This window comes from Eschscholzia californica, unplaced genomic scaffold, assembly GCF_041429995.1.
Source record: "Eschscholzia californica isolate CP2 unplaced genomic scaffold, dmEscCali1.0.p SCAF_1, whole genome shotgun sequence".
Lineage (NCBI taxonomy): Eukaryota > Viridiplantae > Streptophyta > Magnoliopsida > Ranunculales > Papaveraceae > Eschscholzia > Eschscholzia californica.
The window spans coordinates 35,304,548-35,330,973 of NW_028238198.1; the positions used below are offsets into that span (position 1 = coordinate 35,304,548).

Sequence of the window (26,426 nt, forward strand, 5' to 3'; positions counted from 1 at the left end):
TCATTTTGTCTCTTGATTGTTGGTGCTCCTCTCTCTCTCTCTCTCCCCCTTTCTCTCTCTTTCTATCTTTGTTGGTGCTCTCTCTCTCTGTGTTTGTGCTCTCTCTCTCTCTCTCTCTCTCTCTCTCTCTCTCTCCCCCCTTTCTCTCTTCAACTTATCATTCTTACCTCTCTCTCTCTCCGTCGTATTGATTGTTGCCTTGTTGGTGCTCTCTTTCTGTCTCTCTCGTTTGTATTGTTCAACTAATCATTCGAGCCTTTCAAAAAAAAAAACACTAATCATTCGAGCTATATCTCTCCTCATTCAAATAATTGCGGGAATTTGCTCCATTGCCCTGATTGGGGTCAGGTAGAAAAATGCCCCTTCCCACAAAAGTTTTGCAAAATTATCCTTTTTAGGGTGTTTCTAATTTTTGGTTCTTTTTTTTTTGCCCTCATGTAAATGGAAATTTCCATTGTTTTACACCAAAATCTTAGGGTACCAATCATAGACAGCCCAGATGTGTTCCCCCTCTCTCAAATCCCTCTCCTACTAGCTCGAAATCTCTCTCACTTTATGATCACTCCACATCTCTCTCTCAATTTTAGTTCAAGTATTTGGGTTCTAGTTCGTTTTCTCTCTTGAAGATTCCCTAAGGTTTCATCCAAAATATTTGAGAAGCTCTCACTCTCTCTAGGTTGAAATCTATCATTTTCTTTTCTACCAATTTCAAACAAGTATTTGAACTAAATCTTTCCACATTGTTGTATGTTTAAGTCTCAATTTTGTGTTGTATGAATGGATTAAAGCCTAGGATTTGATTTTCACCAAAATATACGGTTTATACTATAACCAAATCTAGGATTTTCTAACAACTATTTCACATCATGATTTTGATGTTGAATCACGCCTGGATGAATAATTCCGCTCCTTTGATTATTTTCACGATTAATCCTTGCTCATGCTCTTGGAAACTTGGGGGAAAATCTTGTAGAAGATGTCCTTCGATCAAAGATGCAATGCGAGCAATTTGTCGGATAGGACAATTGATGAAGAAGATCATCAAGTCCGGATGATTTAGGGATCGTAGTGTTTAGCTAGAAACCAACTGCGATCGTCAAATCACGAAGTGATTCGCGGCTAACTTCGTATGGATCCTACATCGGTTACACAAAGAGCGTCAACTTGATCGAAAGATATGGCTGGATGGATGAGACACATATGGTTGGGTGAGAACCATACATATGTCCCAAAGGCCTAAAAGAAGTATAGGCAAAGATAATGCAAAAAACTCGAAAAAGAGGATTTTGGGTCGGGCAGCACCAAAAGAGGTAATTTGGGGCCCAAAAGAGGAAGGCCATGCTTGGTGTGTGGCCATATAGGGGTCGGTCATATCTGCCCAAGATGGGCTTGATATGGTTGACCATACTAAGGGAATCAAGAAAATAACAACTAACTATTTTCAAGGATTTCCTAAATCTTATTCAAAAGGGCTTTTTAGGAAATCTAATTAGGGTTGTACTCTAACTTAGGGTTCAATAAAATGCCTCTTGAATAAGGTGTGGAAAATTCTCAAGAAGCATTTTAGCTCTACAACATAAAGTAGAGAAAGGAAGAGAGCAAATTTCTCAACTATCTATCTGGTGATATCAAAAAATGACCATCTGTTATACCAACATAAAAAAGGGAGTTGACGCATGACAACCTCCGTTATGTATGTCTGTGATGTTAAGTCTGATTCTCTCGCCTGGTCCTCGCTCTAGCTCTGGTTCCTCCTCCTGCCCCTTACTCCAAGCTCCTGTTTCCTTGATTCTAGGGGGAAAACCTGAAAAGAGTTTCGAAAACCGCTCCGACCCTCAAGACAGTCAGGGTGTTCTATGTAGTAAAAGATTGAATATTGGTTGAACTTTTTTAGGGTTGAGTATGTGTTACTCAGAGAAAAGTGAACCTGTCTTGTGGAAGATGATGGGGGGACCTTTTATAGGCAACATTAAGCCGACTTTGATTAGTGGTTGTGGTGAAGCGGTGACCGTCAAACCGTTAGAGAAGTTTCCTCTTATTCGTATCTAGGGTTTTCCTTAGAGTCTATCTCGGATCTTAGATAAATGGAATTCCTAAGTTCAAGGATACTTCGTAGATATCTTGTCGAAGTGATAGATCTTTGGGAAGATACTTTCTCCTCTCAGACTCTTGAAGCCCAAGCTTGCTTAAACACTTAAGATCTGTGACCGACTGAGATCTTTTAGAGAAATTCCGAGATTGAGTCGGTAAGCTGTAGGCACTTTCCTGTCTCCCTAGTTTAGGGCGTGAGACAGAGGCGTAGCTTACGCGGACCACCTCATTCCTTTAGTGATTCCGGGACTGATCTGTCTGTGCTGGGGGTGAAACAGAGTCGATGCCTCTTAGCTTGTCCAGGCCGACCTCCAAGTTAGGGGTGTAGGTGGCGAAGCGTCGAGGGCTTAGCTGTTCTGCTGCCTTAAGCCGGGTTGACCCGTTGGACTTCAGGTCAAGGCTTGACTTTCTGACGTCAGTCAACGTCTGGACATTTTATGCATCATCACTATCTAGTCAAAGAAGAAGGTGTTCTTCAATCTAACCACCATTGGAGTTGTAACGAACAACAAGGTGGGAGATCAAGGTGATTGCTCGGTGTCCCAAGTAGAGGAGCTACAATTGGAGCTCTTGGTCTTCTCAAAAGTAATTGGAAAGGTTTGAGAGAAAACTAGCGATTAAGGTATTTATTCGAACTAGTTAACATAGTTATGATTATTAGCTTATGCATGAGATCACGGGGATACTGGTGTTAGACATGAGATGCTTGAGATTCCGCTACCAACACTGGGAGACCACATAACCCTACTGTGGCGTTAGAGCCTCTTGCACGTAGCTACTTTTTTGCTAAGTTTCGGACCAATCTATGCTTGTTTGAATAGATAGTTGTGTCTAAAAGTGTTTTAGGCATATCAATTTGATTAGTTTTGAATGAGACTAGGTTCCCACCGCGCCCTACGGGCGCGGTAGATCCCTCTTGGCTGACGCCGTCGGGATAGATCACGTGGTCTGACTTTCCGTGTCGAGCATATATCTCCACGTGCATGTTCCAATATGTATTTTTTTCACACCTTTTGGCGACATGTGAATACCTTTTGGCAGATATAATGCTTCTTATATAACCAACTAACCCTAAAAAATTCAGGCCAATCCGAGTCCTAGAAGTACCCAAATCGTTCTAGGCCCAAAACCCTTATTTCGGGCATTTTTGCTATCTTTTGCCCAAATTCTATTTAGGCCTGTGAGATATGTTTATGGAACATTCCAATGTTATATCACACTCCCACTAGTCATATCATCCGATTAAATACCCATTCTTATGTGTAACCCGATGTAGGATCCGATCGAAATTAGACGCGAATTACTTCGTAATTCGACGATCGTAGTTGGTTTCTAGCTAAACACTACGACCCCTAAATCAATCGGACTTGATGATCTTCTTCATCAATTGTCCTAGCAGACATATTTCTCGCATTGCCATCTTGGTCGAAGGACATCTCCTTCAACTCCTTCAGCCGGAACACCCTTGAAAATCCGGCCAAAGTTGGAAGAAATCCGGCCAAGAAAGCTCCTTCACGGCCCTTGTGCATCCGGCCGGTGCTGTCCCGTACATGTGCACTACCCGTGAATACATCACGAGTGTCGTCTCGAGCTGCAACCGTGCATCCCGTGCCGGCCTGTTGAAGACCCGAGCTGCTGCCCCTTGCAGCCGTGGCGGGGCAACAGTGCGTCCATGCTGCAACAACAGCTTCCGTGCATCCTTCCCGTGCCAGCCAGCTGCTGTTGCAGCTCTCCCGAGCATCCTTCCCGAGCAGCCCGAGCTGCTGCTCGGCTGGCCAAAGCTTGGCCGGTTTATGCTTTGGCCGGATCCTCCTTCTTCTTTTCTCTTGTCTTTCTCTTCAAACCCTCTATTTCAAACTCTTAAACCCTCAAACTCAAGAACCCTCTTGCCTCTTTTCTCTCTCTTCCTTCTTGGTTGTTGAATGATGAATGAAGAAGAAGATGAATAGTAACCTCACTTCATTCAAACCCTAGACTTAGTCAACTTGACTAAGTCTTTAGACTACTTTGACTTGGGCCCAAAAGTGGGTGCTCATAAATTCTCTACACCTTCCTTCTTCTTTGGGTTTTCTTGAACTTGGGCTTAGATGTTGGGCTTTGAATTAAAGACCAAGGAGGTGCCTTAATCTAGCCTCTACAATTAGAACCAAAGGGGGTGCCTTCAAGAAAAGACCTTGGCTTCTATCTTTCACAACTTCCTCGTCCGAACTCGGAATTGACTTCCGTCTTCACCGTTGGACTCGCCATTGCCTCCACTTGTAATTTGATTTGCTTGAAATATTTTTCTCTCATTTTGGGCACATGAAATGATAGTGGCAATTCGTTCCCTTTATTCCGATTTACACGCTTAACTCCAAAATAGGTACCTAACATGAAAAACATATAAAATATTATTTATAATACTCGAAAAGAACTAATTAGTCTAAGTTAGACCCTCCAAATGTGACATTTTTGTTTTCGTGTCACATCAGTACCAAAATGGTTGTCCAAGTGGCATTGTTCATTTCTTAACCATACGTAGACAGTGGCGTATCCAGAATTTACTTTGAGGGGGGTCAAAAAAATTCCTATCTATGAACTAGTCTTTCTAAAGTTAGACAATCCTAAAATCGAGTAGGAAAATTCGGCCAATTTTAGAAACCCTACACCCAAACTAATTCACCACAAAAACTAGATCAAGGAATTGAAACCGGGACCTCTATAACATACACCCAATTATGCCTTGAGATCTTACCAATCTACTAAGAATCAAATCATGTCTGAGTATGCACAAAGTTATCTTTATTACTTGCTTCCTCCTTCCAACAAGAGAAGGAAGATAAAAATGTAACGGTTGGGTTCGAACCCGCGACCACTAAGGTGGTAACGCTAACTACATTAGTTGGGCCAACAACAATATACATTATAAGGAGCAACTTACATTTACTTAAACTGTTACGATTTTTTTATTAAATATCGTATATTATATCGTACAAGTTGAGGGGGTCTATAGATCCCCCTAGACCCTACATGGATCTGCCACTGTATGTAGATCTTAAAAAGAGAATAACACTACGCTTTAATGAGATGTTGATAAAACTATTGGATCTTAAAAAATTCTTTTGATCTCACTATGTGTGGTGATGGCATTGTTCATTAATGTTTTTATAGCTCAATTTTGGAAAATCAAAATAAAAAACGACATTGAATTAATACAACGATTGAATCTGAAACATTTTCAGTCTTGGATGCATTATAATTGGGATAAACTCTAAAGACGCAATAGGGGACAGTCATTTGTTTGTTTATGACGGCCAACACAATGAGTCAATACCTCTTACTCAAAAAAAGCCCAGCGTTTTGGGGAAAGCTAAATAGTTTTCGGGGTGTAAAATTTTAAAGGGAATATGTAGAATTTTAGAAATTTTCCGGGGAAATAAATTTTAAGAAGAAATAAAAAAAAACACTCCACCTCACCTCACTCTCTCTCCACCTCACCTCACTCTCTCTCCACCTCACCTCACCTCTTTCTCTTCTCCGACAAGGTCGCCGGCTGGAAAATTTTCCGTCCGGCGACCATTAAAAAAAAAAAAAAAATTTCACTCTCTCCCTCCTCTCTCTCTCTAAAATTTTTTTTTTCCTTCTCTCTCTCTCTAAAACAAATCTAGAGAACAGGACCTTCAACAGATCTTCTCTCTAGATCAAATCTAGAGAGAGAGAAGGAAAAAAAAATATTTTTTAGAGAGAGAGAGAGAGGAGGGAAAGAGAGTGAAATTTTTTTATTTTTTTTTAATGGTCGCCGGCTGGAAAATTTTCCGGCTGGCGATCTTGTCGGAGAAGAGAGAGAGTGGTGGGGAGAGAGAAGATGAGGTGGAGAAAGAGAAGTGAGGTGGAGAGAGAGGGAGCTGAGGTGGAGAAGCTATTTTACTTTCCCCCTAAATAAAATTGTCAAACAAAATTGACCAATTTTTAACCAAGTCTTCACACCCCGGAAACTATTTTGCTTTCCCCAAAGTGCTGGCCCAAAAAAATTATGCTCCACATTCATCACCGGAAAAGGCGAAAACCTCTCCGCCATTTACAAAATATCTCATAAATTAATAGGGACTTAATTCAAAATACTACCATCTTTTCAGGACTAAAATTAAATAAAAGCAAGAAAACGAAGACCTCGCCCGGTCGTCCTCTTTCATCATCTCTCTCAGATCCTATAAATCTAGTCTTTAAGGTGGATTACAGATACATTGTGTTCAGTTTCCACGCAACACAAAGAAACCAACCAATATTTTTTAGGTTTCCGCTCGGAGAAATACTTTAACAGAAAGAAAATGGCGGAACAACTTACCGAAGAACAGATCTCCGAATTCAAGGAAGCTTTCAGCTTATTTGACAAAGATGGAGATGGTATAACTCTTATTCACGTTTCTTCTTCTCTTTTCCGTACTCACTTCTAGTTTTTATGGAACTTTACCGATTTGTGGACGGAACATTGTTTATGTTTTAGATCTAACGCGTTTTCTGATTTTTGACCATCTTAAGCTCCTGAATCTTGAGCTTCGGTTAAAAAATCGTTTTTCGTTTTCATTTTCAAGTTCATTATGTTGTCAGGGCTTCTGTTATCTTTCGAGTTCGCTTTGATCTTGTGAAAATGATTGTTTTTGATGGTCTGAAACCTGATATTAGTTAGTATTCGATCCATATCCTTGTTGATTTTGTAACTTGATCGACTTCGGTGATGATGACATCTAAAAACTTACCGCCGGTCTTAAAGGTTATGTAACAGTACAAGTTAAACAGTTTCATAGATGCTTCTAAAGTTGTTCATATATTGGGCTTACTGAATCATGGAAAGGTAAAATGATGAGGGGTATGTTCCTTTGTGATGTTTCTTGCTTTATATTGTTTAGCTAAATGAAATAGAAAATGTCAGTCCGAAACTTCTTAGCATTAGGTTACCTTATCAGGCTTTAAACTTAAAAAAGGTTACTGTGACATCCTTTTGATCATATACTTTAAGTTCATATCTTGTGGGGTTGAGAAGATGATCTATGCCAGGAGAAATCTTAGAAAAAGGTGAACCCGTGAAGTAATTCATGCTTGGTGAATCAGTACCATTGGGTTCACTTTCTTATCTGTTTAAACCAATTTGTTTGCTCTAGGTGTGTGTCTTAATTCACAATATGCAACTATGGTATTGACGCATGAGGTGCTGCTAGACTAGAGTGCAGCCAACAAGTTACTAATTGTAGCAATTCCGAGACATATACAGTAACAATTTATTCTTACAATCCGGTGCATATTTATGTCCAAACTGATTTGGTTGCATATAATGAAGTAGTTATGTATTAAACACCCCTTCACGTATGAGAGAAATGTTTCATGTTTTCCAATATATTACCTATTTATGAGTAATGAAATTGAATATTTCGAAGTGCCTGTTTATGCTCCTTTGGTCTTGTTAATAGGGTCTCTTCTCATGCATTCCATTCATAAACTGTGTTGAATGGCCTGTTATGCTGTACTCATAAGAATGTCTTTTCTCTCTTGAATAATAATAAATGTAGGTTGCATCACCACCAAAGAACTGGGTACTGTAATGAGATCTCTTGGGCAAAACCCAACTGAAGCTGAGCTTCAGGACATGATCAACGAGGTTGATGCTGACCAAAATGGAACTATTGATTTCCCCGAGTTCTTGAACTTGATGGCAAGGAAAATGAAGGTGAATTTTAGTCTTTATCTCAAATGCTGTGTACATTAGTGTAAAAGTGCTGCACTAGTCACATGGCACGTGTTGTCAAACATGAAACTGTTCGCTTTTCATGTGTTCGCTTCAAGTTTATCCTAGTGTGGCATTAATCAGATGGTCCTCTACATCTGTGAGTTAATTTTTTCCTTCTGTTAAAAGTCCTACTCCATTTTCAAAATGCAACTTCAATGTTTTCGACAGCATATTAGTTTTTAGGCTGTTTCTGTTTTAGACTTGCAACTTGCATATGATGTCTTACGTTACAAATGTCCAAACATAATATGTTCTTATCTACACTATCTACATTGAGTTATTGAATAGAAGCCTTTTCACATAATAACGCACCGGCTGCAAATACCATGTAGCCACCAATTGGTAGGGTTTGAACTAGGAAGAGTATAAATGTATTCTCTGTGCTTGTTATATATTCGCTGGAGAGATGAATCCTTCACTTGCATTTTTGTTTTCTTTGGGGCATTTTTTGTATGTATAATTCTACTGTATCGAATAATTTGGGATATTATGGTTCTTTTACTCCTTCTGTTCTTACAGAGACTGTTTTTTCTGCTGGAAATATGCTAAGTTTATTGTAAGAGTATATTAATAGCATGTTTGGGTGCAGTCTATATACTTGTGTGGCACCTTTTATAGTCAGTTTGGGTACAACCAAGAGGACTTGAATCATAGAGAAATTTCTGATCAAGATCAAAGAAGGAAACTTTTGTCCTTTATAGTTCTAATGTGGCCAATGTATGGATATGAGTAAACATCCTAAAGTTCATGTTTTATCTCTGAAGGACACTGATTCTGAGGAGGAGCTGAAAGAAGCTTTTAAGGTCTTCGATAAGGATCAAAATGGTTTCATTTCTGCCGCGGAGGTAGTTTCATATTCTCTTTTTTTTTTGTCATTACTATTTCAGTATCGTAGATAAACCGTCTTCCTATAGAAGAAGCTGAAAGTTCCGAGGCTGGATCCTTGTTCGCACAACTTTTTGTGTACCCAGTGTCTGCGTTGGTGGCCCACGTGATGGGACCTACAAGGCTATTATCCATAATATTCTGAAGCAGTTGTAACTGATCCCTGTAGTGATGAGACGAACCATGCGGAACCATGTTGAATAATTGACTTGTGGCTACTCCCAAGTCATTGCCAATGTAAATAGCACCTCGGACATAAATATACCTACATCAAAGAACTTGTCTAATTTTCACCCCTTTGACTTCTCAAAATAAAGTCCATTCAGAATATGCAGATCTCTTGTGTTATTTGTCGTTAGGGGTGGGAGAATGATCCAATGGCCAGATACCCAACCCACAAGACCTAGTGCGAGTCGGCCCATGGGTGCCAGAAGCGGGCATTACCTGCCTGACATGCTGAATTTAGTGGGCTTGGCCAAATTGGAGCCATAATAGAGTCTGGCCCGTTTTGCAGCTAGTCTACCCACACGATATGCAGTTCCCTGGTTTTCGAGTTTGTCATTGACCATGTCTTTGGTATATTTTTCATGGAAACCTGACCTCTTATCTCCTCTATTACAATTGAACAGCTCCGACATGTTATGACGAACCTTGGGGAGAAATTGACAGACGAGGAAGTAGATGAGATGATTCGGGAGGCAGATGTTGACGGAGATGGTCAGGTTAACTACGATGAGTTTGTCCGCATGATGCTTGCCAAGTAAACAATGGTCTTTTTACTGGAAGAAGAGAAAAGAATTGAAAACCAGACACATATGATAGTGGTTTTAGTGTCTCCTTATTTTCATATGATGTTAAGATCTATTGGATTAATATTCAGTTGCAGTTTATTTGGTTTGAATGCTTAGCTTGTATTTTGATTTCATCAAAAAGTTCCACTAAAGAAGTATGTTTTCAGAAAATTTGTTGCTTTAAGATTCTTGAGATTTCTGTGCTTCTCCCCAACGGTTTGTTGAGTACGTTTGGCTTGCATCCTTGTGGAGAAGGGGAAGTTCTTCATCTTGACATATTTTCTCCGAAGTGTTAACACGTATGATGCCCCAAGCCATATCGGAGACAGCCAAACACGAGGGATTCAGGGACTGATACTAGAATACTCTAAAGCTGCTTTCTAAGTCAGTTCAGAAATCTGGCTTGAGATCTGAATGGATTAGAGTTAAATTGCAGAACATTTTTTTTTTCTGACTTGTGATGTTTGATCTGTATGTGGTTGATTTTGGGTTATTTTGAGTTGGTCACAACCTCAATTGAGGAAGATCAAAACTCCCAATTTGCTTAACTTTTGTAGGATTTGCAAGATAATTTTCCAGCCGATTTTGTGGGGTTCCCACTGAACGTGTTTCCCCAAAATCTAAGATGCTTAGAGCTATTCAATAAAACTCCATGGTGGTTGATGAAGAAAAAAAAACCTAGAATAGTGAGTTTTAGGTTTCATTTCAATAAGAAATTATGAATGTCTTAGTGAAGGTTCGTCAACCAAGGGTGCGTTTGTTTTGCTTGATTTTGCCTTTATTTATTTATTTATTTATTTGGAATTCGACTATGATCTAACCTAAATTACATGAGCTAAATCTTGATGGCAAACTGCTTCCACCGAGATTCGATCTCACGACTTCATAAACTTAAGAGGGGTGTCCAACCGTTACACCAAAGGCTGGTGGACTGATTTTGCCATTTTAAACAATGTTCTTTCACACTTTCTCTCTCTAAAGTATCAGTAACTAGAAAAGAAGAAGAAATAAATGGCAATTGGTAAAGGGAGCTGAGAATTGTTGTTGGGGAGCTGTAGTACAAAATCAAATTTTTATACTACATCTCCTTGTACCAATTTGGTATAAGGAACTAGTTTTTTTGGATTTGAAATTAAATAATGATATAAAGAGGGATTAGAAATAACAATTACACAATTAAAAATTAAAAAAATTTAATAGTAATTTTTCTTTTCTTTTTTTATATTCTTTCTTAAATCTTAAGTATGTCAACAATACCTCTTTTTTCTTCTCCACAGTTAAGTTACACGACAACCATTAGCAGTAAACAACTAGTTTATTAATTCTCACTTTCTTCTTCTATTAGAAACTTACGTTTATTATGTCTCAAGATATTTATGATGTTGCTTCTTTAATGGAGGAAGAAGATGTTTTTCAATCGAACCAACAACCACCAACTCAATAAAACAATGTAGTTGATGGAAGATAATACCTCTTACCACTCCAACCAAGAGTTGTTGGCCGAAAATTTGTAGTTGATGGAGGGAAGAGATGGTAAGATGACAAACCGGAGGGAGATTGGGAGAGTCGAATTCGGAAGAACGAGTGAAATAAGAAGAAATTGTTTTTTTTCTTTTTGTTATTTTTGAGATATTTTACTGTATTACACATGAGTCCTTCAAATTATGAGTTTTACATTTAAAATCTGTAACATGGAAGGTCTTTAAAATAATAATCTAAAAGTCTCATCTCCCTTTACTAATCTTTATAGCTCCCCAAAAATAATAGTTTCCCAACAACAATTTCCAGCTCCCCTTACCGGTCGCCAAATAAATCTGGGAATGGATGGAAAGGCTTTATAGAAAGAGTGAGGGACTTATTTTGAAATATAAATCCTTTAAAAAGTATAAATTAAAATGTACTATATTTGTTTACCACTATAAGATTTTGGGTTATTTCCCAAATGACCCCCAATTGTGACCAGCTTCCTGCCTGGCCCCCTAGATTAGCAAAAATACCTATATGGCCCATTTTTTCCGTTATCTTTAACTGTCCAATACTCTCACTCATCCACCTCATTTCCTCTCTATGCCAAGTCACCTAAAACGCCACATCATCATCTTCTCCGGCATGGGTCGCCGGTCGGCCAAATTTCCGGCTGGCGACCTTCAAACCTAATTTTTTTTTCTCTTCTTCTTCCCCTCTCTCTCCTGTTTTCTCTCTCTTTTTCTTCCTCTCTCTCTCTCTCTTCTTCTCCCCTCTCTCTCTCTCTCTTCCCCTCTCTTCTCACTCTCTAAAATGAAGATTTAGAGAGAGAGAGTGAGAAGAGAGGGGAAGAGAGAAAGAGAGAGGAAGAAGAAGAAGAAGAGAGAGAGGAAGAAGAAGAGAGAGAAAGCAGGAGAGAGAGAGGAAGAAGAAGAGAATTTTTTTCTTTTTGCTTACTTTTATAAATCAATGTCAAATTGTTTTTCCACGATCTTTGAATTTGAAGTACTAAAATAAAGTATTATTTGGTCAAAAGTATAAATGAACAACAATGAAGATTTTTTTCTAGTAATCCTTATTGTTGCGGGAGTTCGAAATATTTTTTAACGAGTGTAACTCGAGAAGAGAATGATTTTCCTTAGCAATGTGAATGATTTTCTGTAGTCACGAAACAAATTGAAGGAATTTTTTTTCAGCAAAAGTAACAATTAGGGGTCCAGTTCATATTTATCATAAACTTGTATACAAATTTAGTATGTACTCTATTCTTTGCTTTCCTATGCATTTTCTGATTCGTATGTCTCTAATTGCAACTGAGATGATCTATGAATAACAGGCTAACAGCTAAACTTACGCGTTTCGTAACCAAAGTCATCGTACGAGCATACTCGATCATTCCGCTAAACAACACAATAGGTAACGAATCTTGCAGGTCGAATACAAGTATAATAGGATACACACTAGAACATTTTAACAAACATAAACTAGCAATACCATCTAGAACTGCAAACAAGATTACATATTCATAAGAAGATAGACAGATATGAAGTCATCTTACATAGTTTTTCTTTTCATGAAGAAATATGATAAAAGAAACCAAGAAACATACCAAATTTCAAGTAGGGAGATTTTATAGGGCCTCCTCATTTTTGTTAAAAGGCCTCCCCTCAGTGATAATTTAGCAAGTAAAATGGTTCATGGGGAGGCCTTTTAACAAAATTGGGGAGGCCTTATAAAACTTCCCTTTCAACTAACATATGTCTGATTTCTAAATCTCTTGCCAGATATAGAAATATGATAAAAGAAACCAAGAAAGGTACCAAATTTCAACTAATATGTGTCTGATTTCTAAATCTCTTGCCAGATATATAAGTAACCCATACATTTAATTCAAGAAAACATGAAACAATAAATTGAGTGTCGAAAATCAAAAACATGTAAATTAACTTAGAAAAAAATCGTTGACTACAATCTATTCCAAAAGCTTCTGCAAAGGCTAAAACATATATATACAAGATAAACAGGCCAAATGCAATGTGAGATGTCAAAAAGCTAATTGAATCCACTTTGTAACATCTACCTGATTGTGACAAACTTGTTGGTTCCATGTTTTGCCCAATGAGTCCTCAAATCAATGGGATTTGAAAAATTATAGCCTTCACTTGTTAATTTCTCCAAAACTTTCTTAAAAGCTCCTAGACTCATCTTTCTACCAGCTATCCTTGCTCCTCTTCGTTTATTACTCATCGGCAATGGATGCATAGAAATACTAGTTGTACAACAAGCTGATTGCCACCCACCACATCCCCATCGATAACATTGTTGAGGAGCTCCAGTACACGAACAAACAGGTATAGGTATCCCGGATAGATCGATATCAATTCCATTTATAACAACACCCATGTTTTTTCTCATGGATTTTGCTCTTACAACAGAAGAATTACTTCCATCTTTAAGTACATCCTTCTTACTCTTCTTTGGTTTCGGGGATTTTGGGGTTCGCCCACCCAACCTTTTCTTCAAAGGTCCATTTCCTTTGTTGGGAACTTCTTCCATTCGAACTAGTGATTCGTCGTGCTTCATTGAATCTGGTTGTTGTTGTAGAATCTGTAGCTGATGATTATGACTTCCAGATGTTTCGGGTATATAGTTCGAGTTAATTGGTAGCATTTGTAAATATCTTTCCCTATGACTATGAGTAATCCAGTCAAACTCCATTGGAATTTGTGGTTCTGATAATCCATAATCCCTATGATTATGATGTTGATGATGCTGATTATGATGATAAGCACCACTAGAGTTAACCATCATAGAAGTAGAATTTCTTCCAGGAATAAAATGTTTAGTATCTCTCTCAGAAGTAGTTGATCTGAGTTGTAAACCTAGGTTCTCTTTAATTGGAGGGTAACAACCTCCCCAATTCCGCAATCCACTACCATCATCCATGACAACAATCAATACCAGTAAAAGAAAATTTGCAGCAAAATTGTAACTTTAGGGTTTCCACTTATAAGATCTACTGCATTTTGACTCTCTGCTGAATAGCCATAAACCTGAAAGAAGAATTAAGAGATCACAACTAAGAAAAAAGAATGAAACTTTACAAAGAAAATCATCAAGTTAGCACCTTTTTTGTTTTTTTCAAAGATGGGTAACTAAATCTAGAAGAGAAATGATGAAATCAAACAGAAATTTGAGATATAAAAAAACGAATTTGATCAATAACAGAAAAGATCTATCAACTTGGTTGGTGAAAGCAAGAGGAAATACATAAATGTAAATGCAGTTGATTTTGTAATAAAGGTTTGAACTTTTTTTAGGGCATTTGTGAGTTAGATCTCTATGCAACAAATAAATCTTATATGAGTCCATTATAACAACAAAGATATTTTGGATCATGGTTTACTTTTCAAATAAATAAACCTCAAAGCATACAAAATATTATACAGATGTGGAGAGAGAGATATGAGAGAGAGAGAGATGAGAGAGAGAATACTCACCTGGTGAAGCGTAGAGAGCTCTTTTCTAGGGTTATTTTGTTCCCTTTTGGAGGGAGAGAGAGAGAGAGAGGGACGGAGAGAGAGAGAGAGAGAGAGGGACGGAGAGAGAGAGAGAGAGAGAGAGAGAGAGAGGGACGGAGAGAGGGAGAGAGAGAGAGAGAGAGAGAGAGAGAGGGACGGAGAGAGAAATTGAGAGAGACGGAGAGAGAAAGAGAGGAGACTAAATAGGGACAAGTTAATCTTAATTCCAACTAACCCTAGAAAGTAGAAATATTGATTATTTTTTTTTAATGCGAGGCATTACTTCAAAATAGACAATATTTTTTTTTTTTTTTTGTTGAAAGATAAATTATATTAGATAGAAATAAGAGTTCTATTACAATACAGCTTGCATAAAAAGTAAGGAACATGTTTCCAGGCCTTCGATCTGTTTTTCGTTCTTGCCCATTTAGCCAGCTTATCAGCGACTTGATTGAATTTCCTGCTTGTATGCGAAAACTTGACTTTCTCCAGTCTCTTTTTTATATCGTTGATCTTGATCATATGAACTTGGGATTGCCATTGAATGTTATTCTTTCCTTTTTGTAGATATTTTATGATGTTAATGTTGTCACTTTCGACTATGATTCTTTTGTATTCATGAGATTCTGCCCATTGCATTCCTTTAAGAACAGCAATTACTTCGCTTTCCTCTGGGTTTCTGCTTCTAACTGTGAAAGTTGCCGCTTCGACCAATTTTGATTCAGTGTCATGGATAACTAGGCTGATACCCGTTATACTTTGCATGTCTATGAACGATGCATCTACGTTTATCTTTAGAAAAGACGATTCAGGGGGTATCCATTTACCTTGTACTGTTATGTTTTGTGGTGTATTCAACTTTTGGATTTGAGGGAATGTCGTAATGATTGAAATCATTTTGTCTAACCTGTCTTGGGGTGGGAATTTTGTTCGGCTACCTGGACTCGCTCACGGGCACTCGAGTCAGTGAGTGCTCACGGGTACTTGAGCCAGTGAGTGTGGGTGCCCGTTGGGCAGAACCGAACGGACAAATCCATTCGACCGTTTAAAATAGATAGACACACGTGGAGGTAGGGGTGGGAATCGGGCGGACACGGACGGGCTCGGACAACTATGAGCCGGATTCGGGCGGATCGGGCTCGGATAAGCCGAGCCCGCAATAGAGAGTCGGGCGGATCGGGCCGGACTAAACTCTCACTATAGGAGCCCGTAACCCGTCCGAGCCCGGCTGCCCGAGCGGGTTCCAACGGGCACGGGCCGGACGGGCTCGGGTACTTTTATTAACAAAAGTATTAAAAAAAACTGAGTAAAAAAAACCCAAAGTTCCTAGTTCATACTTGTTATGGTACTGAACAAATCTATCAATGATGTATCAGAATCTATTCATGATTTCAACAAATCCATTCATGATTTCAACAAATCCATTTATGATTTCGAATTTGCTATAAAATTTACAGAAGAAAAAATAGAAAGAGAAACAAGAAAACATAATAAAAATACTTCTCTACAAGAATTAGGTCTATCAATCATCAGTTTCTTAGATGAAGTAGTAGTTGAAGAAACAACAAATGAGAGAGAAAGATAAGAGATAGAAGAAGCTTAGGAGGTGAATAGCTAGGGTTTAAGATTTGGGGCTTGCTTGAGAAATGGTGTTGAAGAACACGAAGCACCACGCTAGAGATTGAAAGATACGGTCTTCCAGGAGGACAAAGACGAAATAAAGTACTATCCTTCAAGTTTTGTTTTGATCAAGTCAATAAATCTCTCTCTCTCTCTAATCTTTGGTATCTCAAATCTTCAAATAAAGAATGCTACTTCAAGATAACAGAGAAGGAAGGCTATGTATATGGTGGTCTGTTAGGGTTTTTGTTAATAAACGGCTGAGATTCACTCTTAAATAGGATATAATCTCATTCGTTGAAATTATTTTATTTGCACGCGGGTTCCTACGGGCGGGTTCTCGTGGACGTCCGTTGGACGGGCCAAACGGGTCGGGGCTTGGAATTGAGGGTCTATCCGAGTCCCGGCCCAATAAGCCCGAGCTATCGGGCCGGGTATGTCCGGCTCGGGTAGGACTTGGTCGGCGGGTCAAAACGGTCCAGGCCGAACGGGACGGACCCCGGGTTCCCGGACCGTTTTCCCAGCCCTACGTGGAGGAAGGCTTAAACACATCTACTCGAACTTTTTTCAAAAATAACTCCAAATTCTAGCAGATCTATCGGATTTTTTTTCAAGAACTAAATACATTTACTATATATTGGAATTGCGCAGACTAGAACTCAGACAACTCATGGTCGTTCATTCAAATCGAATTCAAGTTGTTTGTGATGAACTCCGACATCCAACTTGTGAATGATTATCCATAATTTAGGACGACCCCAATCCCCAATCGAATTCAGAGATCGAGTCAATTGCTCGAGTGTCTCAAGTAGTGGAGCTGCAAATCTGGAGCTATACATAGATCTTCGACAAAAGCAATCTACTTAGTTCGACGGAAAAGCAAATATTAAGGTAATTCTTGTGCTTTGGCTAGTTCATTATTAGTTAATGCATGTGATCCTGCTAAGCTAGTGTTAGATATAAGATATCTTAGATCCCGCTAAGAACACTAGTAGATATTGTAACACAACACAAATATCTCCTCTACAATCCTGTATTACTTGTTCTTTCCTAATGCCTCTGCATTGTGATAATCGTGCGGTTTCACACATTGCCGATAGGCGATAATCCTGTCTTTCACGAACGCACTGAACATATTGAAATTGACTGTCATTTGGATCGTGAAAATATTAAATCCAAACTCGTCACTTCTTGCTGCACACCTGCATCTAAACAATTCGTCCATATTTTTACTAAACCACTTGGTGCTTAAGTTCTTGAGAAGATAATTGGTAAATTGGTAAATTGGGCGTTTATTAACATCCCACTCCAACTTCAGGCAGACAGGCAGAGTAATATTAAGTGTACCTGAACCATAAATGGACGTGTCACTCCACCCAATGTATCAAGCAACCAATTAATCAAATAGGATCAACAAGCATCAATTCTTTGTAAATATAGTATCTTTTAGTTATATTGAGGTGTATCTTAATTTAGTATATAAAATAAAAGTATACTAATCTTCTATAATCAATGAGGAAACCTGTAAACTTACATTATCTCTATTAATCTTTGATCCCTAGTTTCTCTCTCTCTCTTTTTTTCTCTTTTTGTTCTTCTCGCTATCCCTCTCAGTTCTCTCTATTTTTTCTTTTGAATTGTCAGCGCGCCTCGAACTCTTGACTTCTCGGAATTGTCTCTATCAATATCTCATGTGAAAATACGACGGTGTATTTTGAGAAGAGCGATTGATTTAACACAATGGTATTATAATAACATAAAGAACAATTAAGAGCAGAGAAAAGAGCTAGGAAACCATGGTTATCCAAATCATTCCTCTTAACATAGGCAATAACATGTTTCAGCAAATGGGATAAACTCCACACCACCAATATTCTAATTAATACGATTTATAGCCACTTTCGCTTATTTAATTCATAAAAGTACTTCACCACTTGAGCGATTTTATTAAGCTTGAGGTTGGAGGCAAGCATCCAAGTCTTTGGTGATCTGTTCCACGGTTTCAATGTACTCAGTTGGAGCAGGAACGTCATCGTTGATCTTTTCATATTCTGTTAAATTGATAGAGACACAAGAAATATAATTAGCAAAGGTGCTTTCATTGATTGAATGGGATACATATTTATAGAGATTACAATAGGGTTTGTAGAGAAATAATAAATAAGAAAATATTACAAAGAGGAAACAATTAAAATTACAATTGCTATATTATGTATTTCTTTCTATCTTGGGGAGATATCTTCTAGATATCTTCCTTTTCTTCAATATACTTCAATACCCCCCCGCAAGTTGGAGCAGGGGAAGGAATCTGAATCAAGCCCAACTTGGAGAGTAACCGATGAAATGGATCTGAACCAAGTGGTTTCGTAAAGATGTCAGCTATCTGATCGGCAGAGCGAAGGTGAGTCGTCTTAATAAGACCAGATTCAATTTTCTCCCGAACGAAATGGCAATCGATCTCGATATGCTTTGTTCGTTCGTGAAAGACAGGATTGGCGGCAATGTGCATAGCCGCCATATTGTCACAGAAGACCTGAAAGGGTTCTGGAATTGAGACACGAAGGTCTTGAAACAAATATTTCAGCCACTGCAGTTCCGCAGTGAGTGTAGCTAGAGCCCGATATTCTGCCTCAGCCGAGGATCGGGAAACAGTCGGTTGTTTCTTGGACTTCCAAGACAACGGACTTGAACCAAGCATAGTGAAGTAGCCGGTGGTCGAGCGACGGGTGATGGGACAACTAGTCCAATCAGAGTCGGTAAAACCAAAAATAGTTAGAGTGCTGGACGAAGAGAGAAGGAGGCCATGATTCATGGTGCCTTTCAAATAACGAACAACTCGAGTAGCCGCATCCATATGATTGGAGTGGGGATTTTGCATGAATTGACTAAGGTAATTCACAGAAAATGAAATGTCAGGACGAGTCACCGTGACATATAAAAGTCGACCAATAAGACGCCGAAACGAAGTTGGATCGTCTAATGGCGTACCATCAGTAGGTAATAACTTTAAGTGTTGTTCCATAGGAAAAAGACTTGGTTTAGCTCCGAGGAGACCCGAGTCGCGAAGAATGTCCAACGTGTATTTGCGTTGACAAAGGAAAATGCCTTTTGGGGAACGAGATACTTCGATTCCAAGAAAGTATTGAAGTCGTCCAAGGTTTTTAAGAGAAAAACGTTTCTCGATACGTAATTGAAGAGATGAAATTTCCGAGGCATTATTGCCGGTGATAATGATGTCATCTACGTAAACTAAGACGTAAATGGCAGTCGGACCATCAAAAAAACAAAACAGTGAATGATCAGAAGAAGACTGTTTAAAACCTTCAGCTTGTAAGCCGGTAGAAAATTTGGCATACCACTGTCGAGAAGCTTGTTTTAATCCGTAAAGGGATTTGTGCAAGCGACATACTTTGTGGTCACCAGTCCTGGAAAACCCAGGTGGAATAGTCATGTAGACTTCTTCATCCAAGTCACCTTGGAGAAAAGCGTTATTCACATCCAACTGATGGAGGGGCCAATCTTTAATGGCAGCAACGGAAAGAAGTGCACGAGCAGTGACCAATTTGGCGACTGGGGCGAAAGTATCATGATAATCGATGCCTTCTACTTAGGTATAACCCTTGGCAACGAGTCGCGCTTTATGACGTTCAATTGATCCGTCAGAGCGGTATTTGATTTTGTACACCCATTTACAACCAATTGGTTTCTTTCCCGGGGGTAAGGGAGTTAATGACCAAGTTTGATTTTGTTCAAGAGCTTGAATTTCCTTATCCATTGCAGCACGCCATTCTGGAAAAGCCTTGGCGGCGGAATAGGATGTGGGTTCTTCCGTATTGACAACGGAAGTAAGAAATGCTCGATGGGACGGGGTGAATTTTTCAAAACTGACATAGTCAGTTAAGGGATATTTGGTGGAAGTCGTAGGTGCAGTAGTACAAGAACAAAGATAGTCAGCCAGATGGGCAGGACGTCTCGTTGTACGGACTGGTCGAGAAGAAGGTAAAGGCTCTTCGGGACAACACTACAAAAATACGGCCTATTTGTAACGCCTTATTATAACGGCTTCCAAATAAGCCGTTACAAATAAAGTAAATATAACGGATTTCTTTGGTCCGTTATAAGTATTCACTCTTTTATAACGGCTTGGATATGGATAGCCGTTGCAAGTTAACTATTTAAGTTGGCGTCTTGTCGTTTTATTATAACGGGTGCTTTCCCGTTATAATAGATACCTTTTATAACGGCTTTATTTTGTATAGCCGTTATAAATGAGTTGGATTTATTATAACGGCCTTGCCCCGTTACAAATGAGTCTATATATAACGGCTTCTTTTCTTCCAGGCCGTTATAATTGTGAGCCCTATAAACCACACCCACGGGTGCACGGCCAGTTCTTTCTATTTTGGTTTTCTCTTTCTACTTCGTTTAGAAGAGGATTCAGAGAGAGGGAGGGTTCAAATTCGAAGCAACTAGGAATTGTAGCTCGATTGAAATCGATTTCTGGTGAGTTTACCATTTTCATCTTTTTGTTTATATAAGAATTTTAGGAATTTTATCAATAAGAAGTTCAAGCAGCAACAATCAATTAAGGTTTAGGTTGTTGTTGTTGAGGACTTCAATTTTTTTTAGGGTTTCTGATATCAAAAGCTAAAGCTAGGTCAGGAGTAATTAGGGTTTGAGAAAAGGGCATTAGTTCTTCTGGTGAAGTAAGTTCTTCTTAAACCTACTTGTTCTTCTAGATTGACAGGTTTAAGGAGTAATTAGTATTAGGGTTTCTAATATCAATCTACTTCCCCAGTTGTTCTTCTAGATTGACAGGTTTAAGGAGTAATTAGTATTAGGGTTTCTAATATCAATCTACTTCCCTACTTGTTCTTCTAGATTGATAGGTTTTTCTTAATAAAGGAATGACAACTCAGATTGACAGGTTTTACAATTACAGGAAGTTAAATTTCTTATCAATAAAAAAATATGAAAAAAAAAATTACATTATATTCTAGATCGTTCCATTTCGTTTCCGACTTAAGAGGAAAGAATAATATATTTTTACATTGTTAAGCTTCTCGTGTTAGTATTATAGTAAGTATTTACTCTTTCAGTCTATCTTAAAGTTATTAGGATCCCTAGACCCCAACTATAGTGATGGGGTTCAAGTTTCTTACTTTTTTATCCTACCCATTAGCCAGTTTATCATACCATCAATGTTTGTTACTTCAATGATTCGCCACTCATTTGTGGCGTTATGCTCATTTAGAAAATTGAAGTTTTGTTTGTATAATGATAATTCATTGGAGTTCTCTTACTTTTAAAATAATTTCTTTGGGTTTCTTCTTTAATCTATTAAACGAATTAAATGAAGAGAATGTACCCTGAATTTCTCCTCACCGTAAACTTAATTTGATGACAATTGTGTACTTCTATTCTTTTTTCAGTATCCTGTTTATTTTGCTTTTGAGGATGAAAAGATCGATGCTGTATTAGCTGATATAAAGAGGAATGATGAAATAATTTCTTGGCCAGCCAGCTACAGCAACCACAGGAGGGTAAGTTAAACATATGGGATATTGGGATTATGCAATAGATTGTGAAATATTTGAAACTTGATTTTGTCATTACATTTTCCATCTTACTTCTTTCTTTGAATTAGCTTGGACATTTTGTTTGCATACCCAACTGCTAGTACTTTCCTTTTGCAATAACTTGCTTCTTGCTAAGTTTATGACTGGTTGGGAGTCTCGTTATTACTTTTAAAAAAGAATTGGGGAAAGTCCTAGCTCTTATGACAACTTTACTTCATATACGAAGTGGTGTGGTTAATTTACTTTTATGTTTATCTTTATTCCTTTGATATTCAATTGAAGTTGATGAGGTTCAACATTTGAAAGAGGAGTTTATCTGATGTAATGCACAAGTCATGATGCGTAACTGCTAAGTCTCTAGTCTTTAGGCACATATCAACCAGCTAGGGTTTTCCCTCAAGTTAAAGTTGCGTGTTCTCGACTCCTGCCTGTGCATGTAAGGAACACACGTATAGTATACGGATGAATGGACCATCTTAAACAGTAGAGCCTATATCTTGAATAAATTTTCTTGAAAGTCTCAAGTTAAAGTTGTGTGTTCTGGTACCTTTTCTTTTTGTTATTCATTATTTTATTAACAAGTAGTTAGCATAGTACTTGGGAATTATTTTATTAACAAGTAGTACCAGTCTCATATATTGCATAGCTAAATCATGTTTGTGTTTTATTTGTAAATACCACAGTAATTAAAGTCAAACAAACTTAACAAGGAGCTGAATTAGAAAATTTATAATAGATCCACCCTGAAATCGACCACCTTACAACTTATAAGTCTTCGATTACAAACCCATGAATGCAAAAATCTGCCTAAAGCAGAGGTGAAATAATTAGTATAAAGAAGAAGATGAATCAATATAATTGGCATATGGTCGGACCAAACCTTCGGCACGGCAAGGTGCCTAATGTTGGTTACTGAGTTGGTTGGTCATCCACTCAGAAAACTTGCTACACTGATCTTTTAGCTTTTATGAAAGTTTTAAAGGGGAAAGTTGAAAAAGCGTATGCTAAAAATTGCCTTAATTCTACAGAGTGGTGTTTGACTTAGGTCTTGCAAGAAGTCTTGACTATTACATTGGAGTTATCTTTGAAGCTGTTTTCAAGGGCACAACACAGGTAAGTATTTGATCTTAGCCACTTAGGCTGAACGACTAAGTTGTTAATACTTGTTATGTTTGAAACTTTTAGACTTTGATTTGAATGATTATAGTAGAGTTTATGGCATACAAGCGTATCAATATTCTAAATGTGGTTAATTTGTGTTGTAACTCTTATTTAACAGCTATAGGAGTTAAAGATGATGCAATGTGGAGCTATACAAGGTCGAGGTACGAAGTGGTCCAACTCCTGCTGATGATTTGAATGGGATAAGCGTGTGAGATTTTGATTTTATATAATGTAATATGTTTGGGTTGAATCAATGCACGAACTTGAAACTTATGTTACTATCAATCAATATGAGTTGTTTCGTTTTATTATTGTGTGGTTAGCTCGAGATGTCTCTTTTGTTTTGGTTTTCTGAATTATAAACAGGTACATCAGTAAAAGCTGCAAAATATTGCAGCTGGATTCCACAGCTTTTGAATTTTTTTTTTTCAAATCAGACATTTATAACGGCCTTTCTCATCAAAGCCGTTACAAAAAAATGCATTTATAACGGATACTTTCAAAAGGAGCCGTTACAAGAGGAGGCATATATAACGGTTTTAGTCAAAACAACCGTTACAAATGACTCTTCTCATTTGGCGCCATCACATTCCCGCCAAGTTTTGACAGCTCTTTTTATAACGGCTGAAACACAACAAGCCGTTATAAAAAATGTTATTGTAACGGCCTTTAGCCGTTGCAATTGTATTTGCAACGGGACTTTTTATAACGGCTCTTTTTTTTTATATGACGGCTTTCAACAGTTATAAAAGGGTTTTTATAACGGCTTTTTGGTCTTTTGTAACGGCTTTGGCCGTTATAATTGGGACGTGTTTTTGTAGTGCAAGTAGCTGAAACCGGGGTGGTGTCAGAATTCGAAGGTGAAGGTTCTTTCGAAGGAGAAGCACCTTGCAGAGGGGAAATACCTTGCAAGGGAATAACAGAGTCAGAAGGAAGCTCGGGAGATTCCTCCGAGGAAGAAGCAGCGGAAGATGAGGAGTCTAACACAATAGGTGGGATGGGGGTCGCGTCAGTGGAAGAGTGTGAATGGTCGTCGACCAAAGACGGGAGAGTATACAAGTCCGGATGAGGCGAGTGGGTATCGTCGATGGGACTGAAGTAATAGGCGTCCGATGAAAGCGAAGTGAAGGAGGTAGGTTCAGAGAATGTCGATTGACGTTCAGCGAAAGGGAACTTATCCTCAAAAAAACGCACGTTCCGGGAATCATAGAGATTGTGTGTCTCTAAATCGTAAATGGTGTATCCTTTCTTCCCAGGCGGTTAACCAACAAATATTCCAGGTTTAGCTCGATGATCGAACTTATTTTGGATGTTGGTATTGGTTGCAAAACATAAACAACCGAAAACTCGGAGAGCTAAGTAGTCCGGTGGAGAATCATATAACATTTCATAAGGAGATTTGTATGAAAGTATTGGAGTCGGCATTCTATTGATTAAATAGGTTGCCGTTTTTAAACATTCCCCCCAAAATTTTAAAGGGAGATGTGCTTGAAAACGCAAAGCGCGAGCAACATCGAGTAAATGACGATGTTTACGTTCGACGACACCATTTTGTTCGGGTGTGGAGACGGAACTGCGTTGATGGAGAATTCCATGAGAATGGAACCAAGTTTGGAGATCATTGGATAAGAACTCGGCTCCATTATCAGAACGAAATGTTTCAATCGGGTTTGAAAATGTATTTTCAGGACTCGAGGATATAGATTTAATCTTCTTATGATATTGTTTGGAAACAAACTGAAAAAAGAAGTTTAAATGTGTTTTAGTCTCAGACTTGGTTTGCACAAGGAATGTCCAAGTAAATCTGGAGAAGTCATCAACAAGTGTGAGGAAATAACGCTTGTTGGTTAAAGATGGAACCAGAAAGGGTCCCCAAATATCAGCATGAATAAGTTGAAAAGCAAAAGTACTAAAACTACTACTTTTATTAAAAACCAACTTAGATTGTTTTGCCATAGGGCATACAACGCATTCATGCGACTTATTAAAGGAAATAAACGGGAAACGTTCTGATAAAGTACGTAAACGGCCTAAATTAGGATGTCTAAGTCGACGGTGCCAGACGTCGATTGACTTATTCAAAGCAAGTGCAGTAAAATTCCTACGGAGAATGTAGAGTCCATCAATAGCATCAGCCCGACCAATCTCCTGATGATTTGAGATCGTCTGAAAAAGGCAATGAGTTGAATCAAAATAAATACCAGATTTCAAAGATTTACAAGTCTGATTTACAGACATCAAATTAAATTTGAAATTAGGAATGTAATAAACTTGGTCAATAGAGAGAGAGTCGGAAAAGACGACTCTGCCAATGTATTTGACTAAGTAAGTCGCTCCATCAGGAATTTGAACATAACAAGATGGTGGTGCTAAAGCATAAGAGCTAAAAGCATCTAGAGAGAAGCAAACATGGTTTGAAGCACCACTATCAACAATCCAAACAGAAGGGTGAGATAGGGAAATACCTGACATCATAGCAGAACTGGAAGGAGTTTGTGCATTGATAACTGCCATAATGCGGTCATAGTCTTCTCTGGTAAGAGTTGGAGCTGGAGAAGAGCTGGAACCCTGAGAAGTGCTACGGGCACCATCTGGACGAGGGGCGACCATGTAGGAGATAACATCGATCAACAGAATGACCGAGACGTTTGCAATGAGTGCACATTACATCTCTGTTACAAGTGTCAGCAATGTGTCCATGAAGGTTGCACTTAGTACAATAAGGACGAACTCGCTTATTTTTCGGGCGAGGTAAATCACTTTCTTTCAACTTGTTAGCAGCCGTGATCTTAGCGTTGAAAGCGTGAAAGTCAAAAGGAGCATTGATCTTATTTTTCTGCTCTTCTTGAATGACCAAATTATATACCTTGGCCAGAGAAGGTAGTGGTTCCATGAGAAGTATGTTATTGCAAGTCGCAGAATAACGTTCATGAAGACCCATGAGAAATTCAATCGTACGCGAGGTAAGATGATATTCAATAGTTGTTTTGCCAACAGGGCAAGCACATGAAGTGGGTGGAATGATAGCATCCAATTCGTCCCAATAAGACTTCAACTGAGAATAATAAGCTGAAATAGTCTGGTGCTCCTGAGTAAGGGCAGAAATCTTTTTCTTCAGCTGATAAATGTAGGTAGCGTTAGACGTAGCAAAACGCTCCTTCAAATTCTTCCAAAGATCAAAAGCAGAAGCCGAACGTCTCGTGCTACGTCGGATTTCCTCGCTGACAGAATTGGATATCCAAGCAGCCACCATGGTGTCACAACGGGTCCATGCATGAAGTTGCGCAGGATCCGTCGGTTTAGGGAGCGACCCATCGATAAAACCTTGCTTATTTTTAATGATAAGAGCATCGTGCATACTGTGAGCCCATTCAGCATAGACTGGACCGGTAAGAACGGGATTAACACCAACAGAAGTGGCATTGTCCGAAGGATGCACATAATAAGCCTCACATATTTGTTGAAGAGGAGGAGTAGTGTCTGTCATCGGTGGAGTGTCATCTGAATTCGAGTTCAGATCACTGATATTGGCAGATTGTCCAGAAGTCAT

General features: G+C 38.6%; 3 protein-coding genes and 1 long non-coding RNA gene across 5 annotated transcripts; 2 read left to right on the forward strand and 2 right to left on the reverse strand.

The window, feature by feature from the left end:
- The first annotated feature begins 6,102 nt into the window (after positions 1 to 6,102).
- LOC147566390 (calmodulin-like) lies at positions 6,103 to 9,699 on the forward strand. Its single transcript, XM_086652889.1, has 4 exons — positions 6,103 to 6,474; positions 7,635 to 7,792; positions 8,617 to 8,697; positions 9,367 to 9,699. Exons 1-4 carry the CDS (start codon positions 6,399 to 6,401, stop codon positions 9,499 to 9,501), a joined length of 450 nt encoding a protein of 149 aa, XP_086509015.1. The 5' UTR covers positions 6,103 to 6,398; the 3' UTR covers positions 9,502 to 9,699.
- Positions 9,700 to 12,834: 3,135 nt separating this feature from the next.
- LOC147566391 (protein BASIC PENTACYSTEINE2-like) lies at positions 12,835 to 14,602 on the reverse strand. Its single transcript, XM_086652890.1, has 2 exons — positions 14,493 to 14,602; positions 12,835 to 14,045 (listed from the first exon to the last, which is right to left on the reverse strand). Exon 2 carries the CDS (start codon positions 13,936 to 13,938, stop codon positions 13,069 to 13,071), a length of 870 nt encoding a protein of 289 aa, XP_086509016.1. The 5' UTR covers positions 13,939 to 14,045; positions 14,493 to 14,602; the 3' UTR covers positions 12,835 to 13,068.
- A 5,550-nt stretch (positions 14,603 to 20,152) lies between these two features.
- On the forward strand, positions 20,153 to 23,184 carry LOC147566392 (uncharacterized). 2 transcript variants are annotated; one of them, XR_015237416.1, is made up of 5 exons: positions 20,477 to 20,636; positions 20,763 to 20,839; positions 21,566 to 21,676; positions 22,741 to 22,825; positions 22,992 to 23,184. It is a non-coding gene; the product is annotated as an uncharacterized LOC147566392 (long non-coding RNA). The 2 variants fall into 2 exon arrangements; XR_015237417.1 differs by lacking the exon at positions 20,763 to 20,839 and having other exon boundaries at positions 20,153 to 20,636.
- Positions 23,185 to 25,007: 1,823 nt separating this feature from the next.
- On the reverse strand, positions 25,008 to 26,426 carry LOC147566393 (uncharacterized). Its single transcript, XM_086654440.1, has 3 exons — positions 25,556 to 26,426; positions 25,342 to 25,467; positions 25,008 to 25,042 (listed from the first exon to the last, which is right to left on the reverse strand). Exons 1-3 carry the CDS (start codon positions 26,424 to 26,426, stop codon positions 25,008 to 25,010), a joined length of 1,032 nt encoding a protein of 343 aa, XP_086510566.1.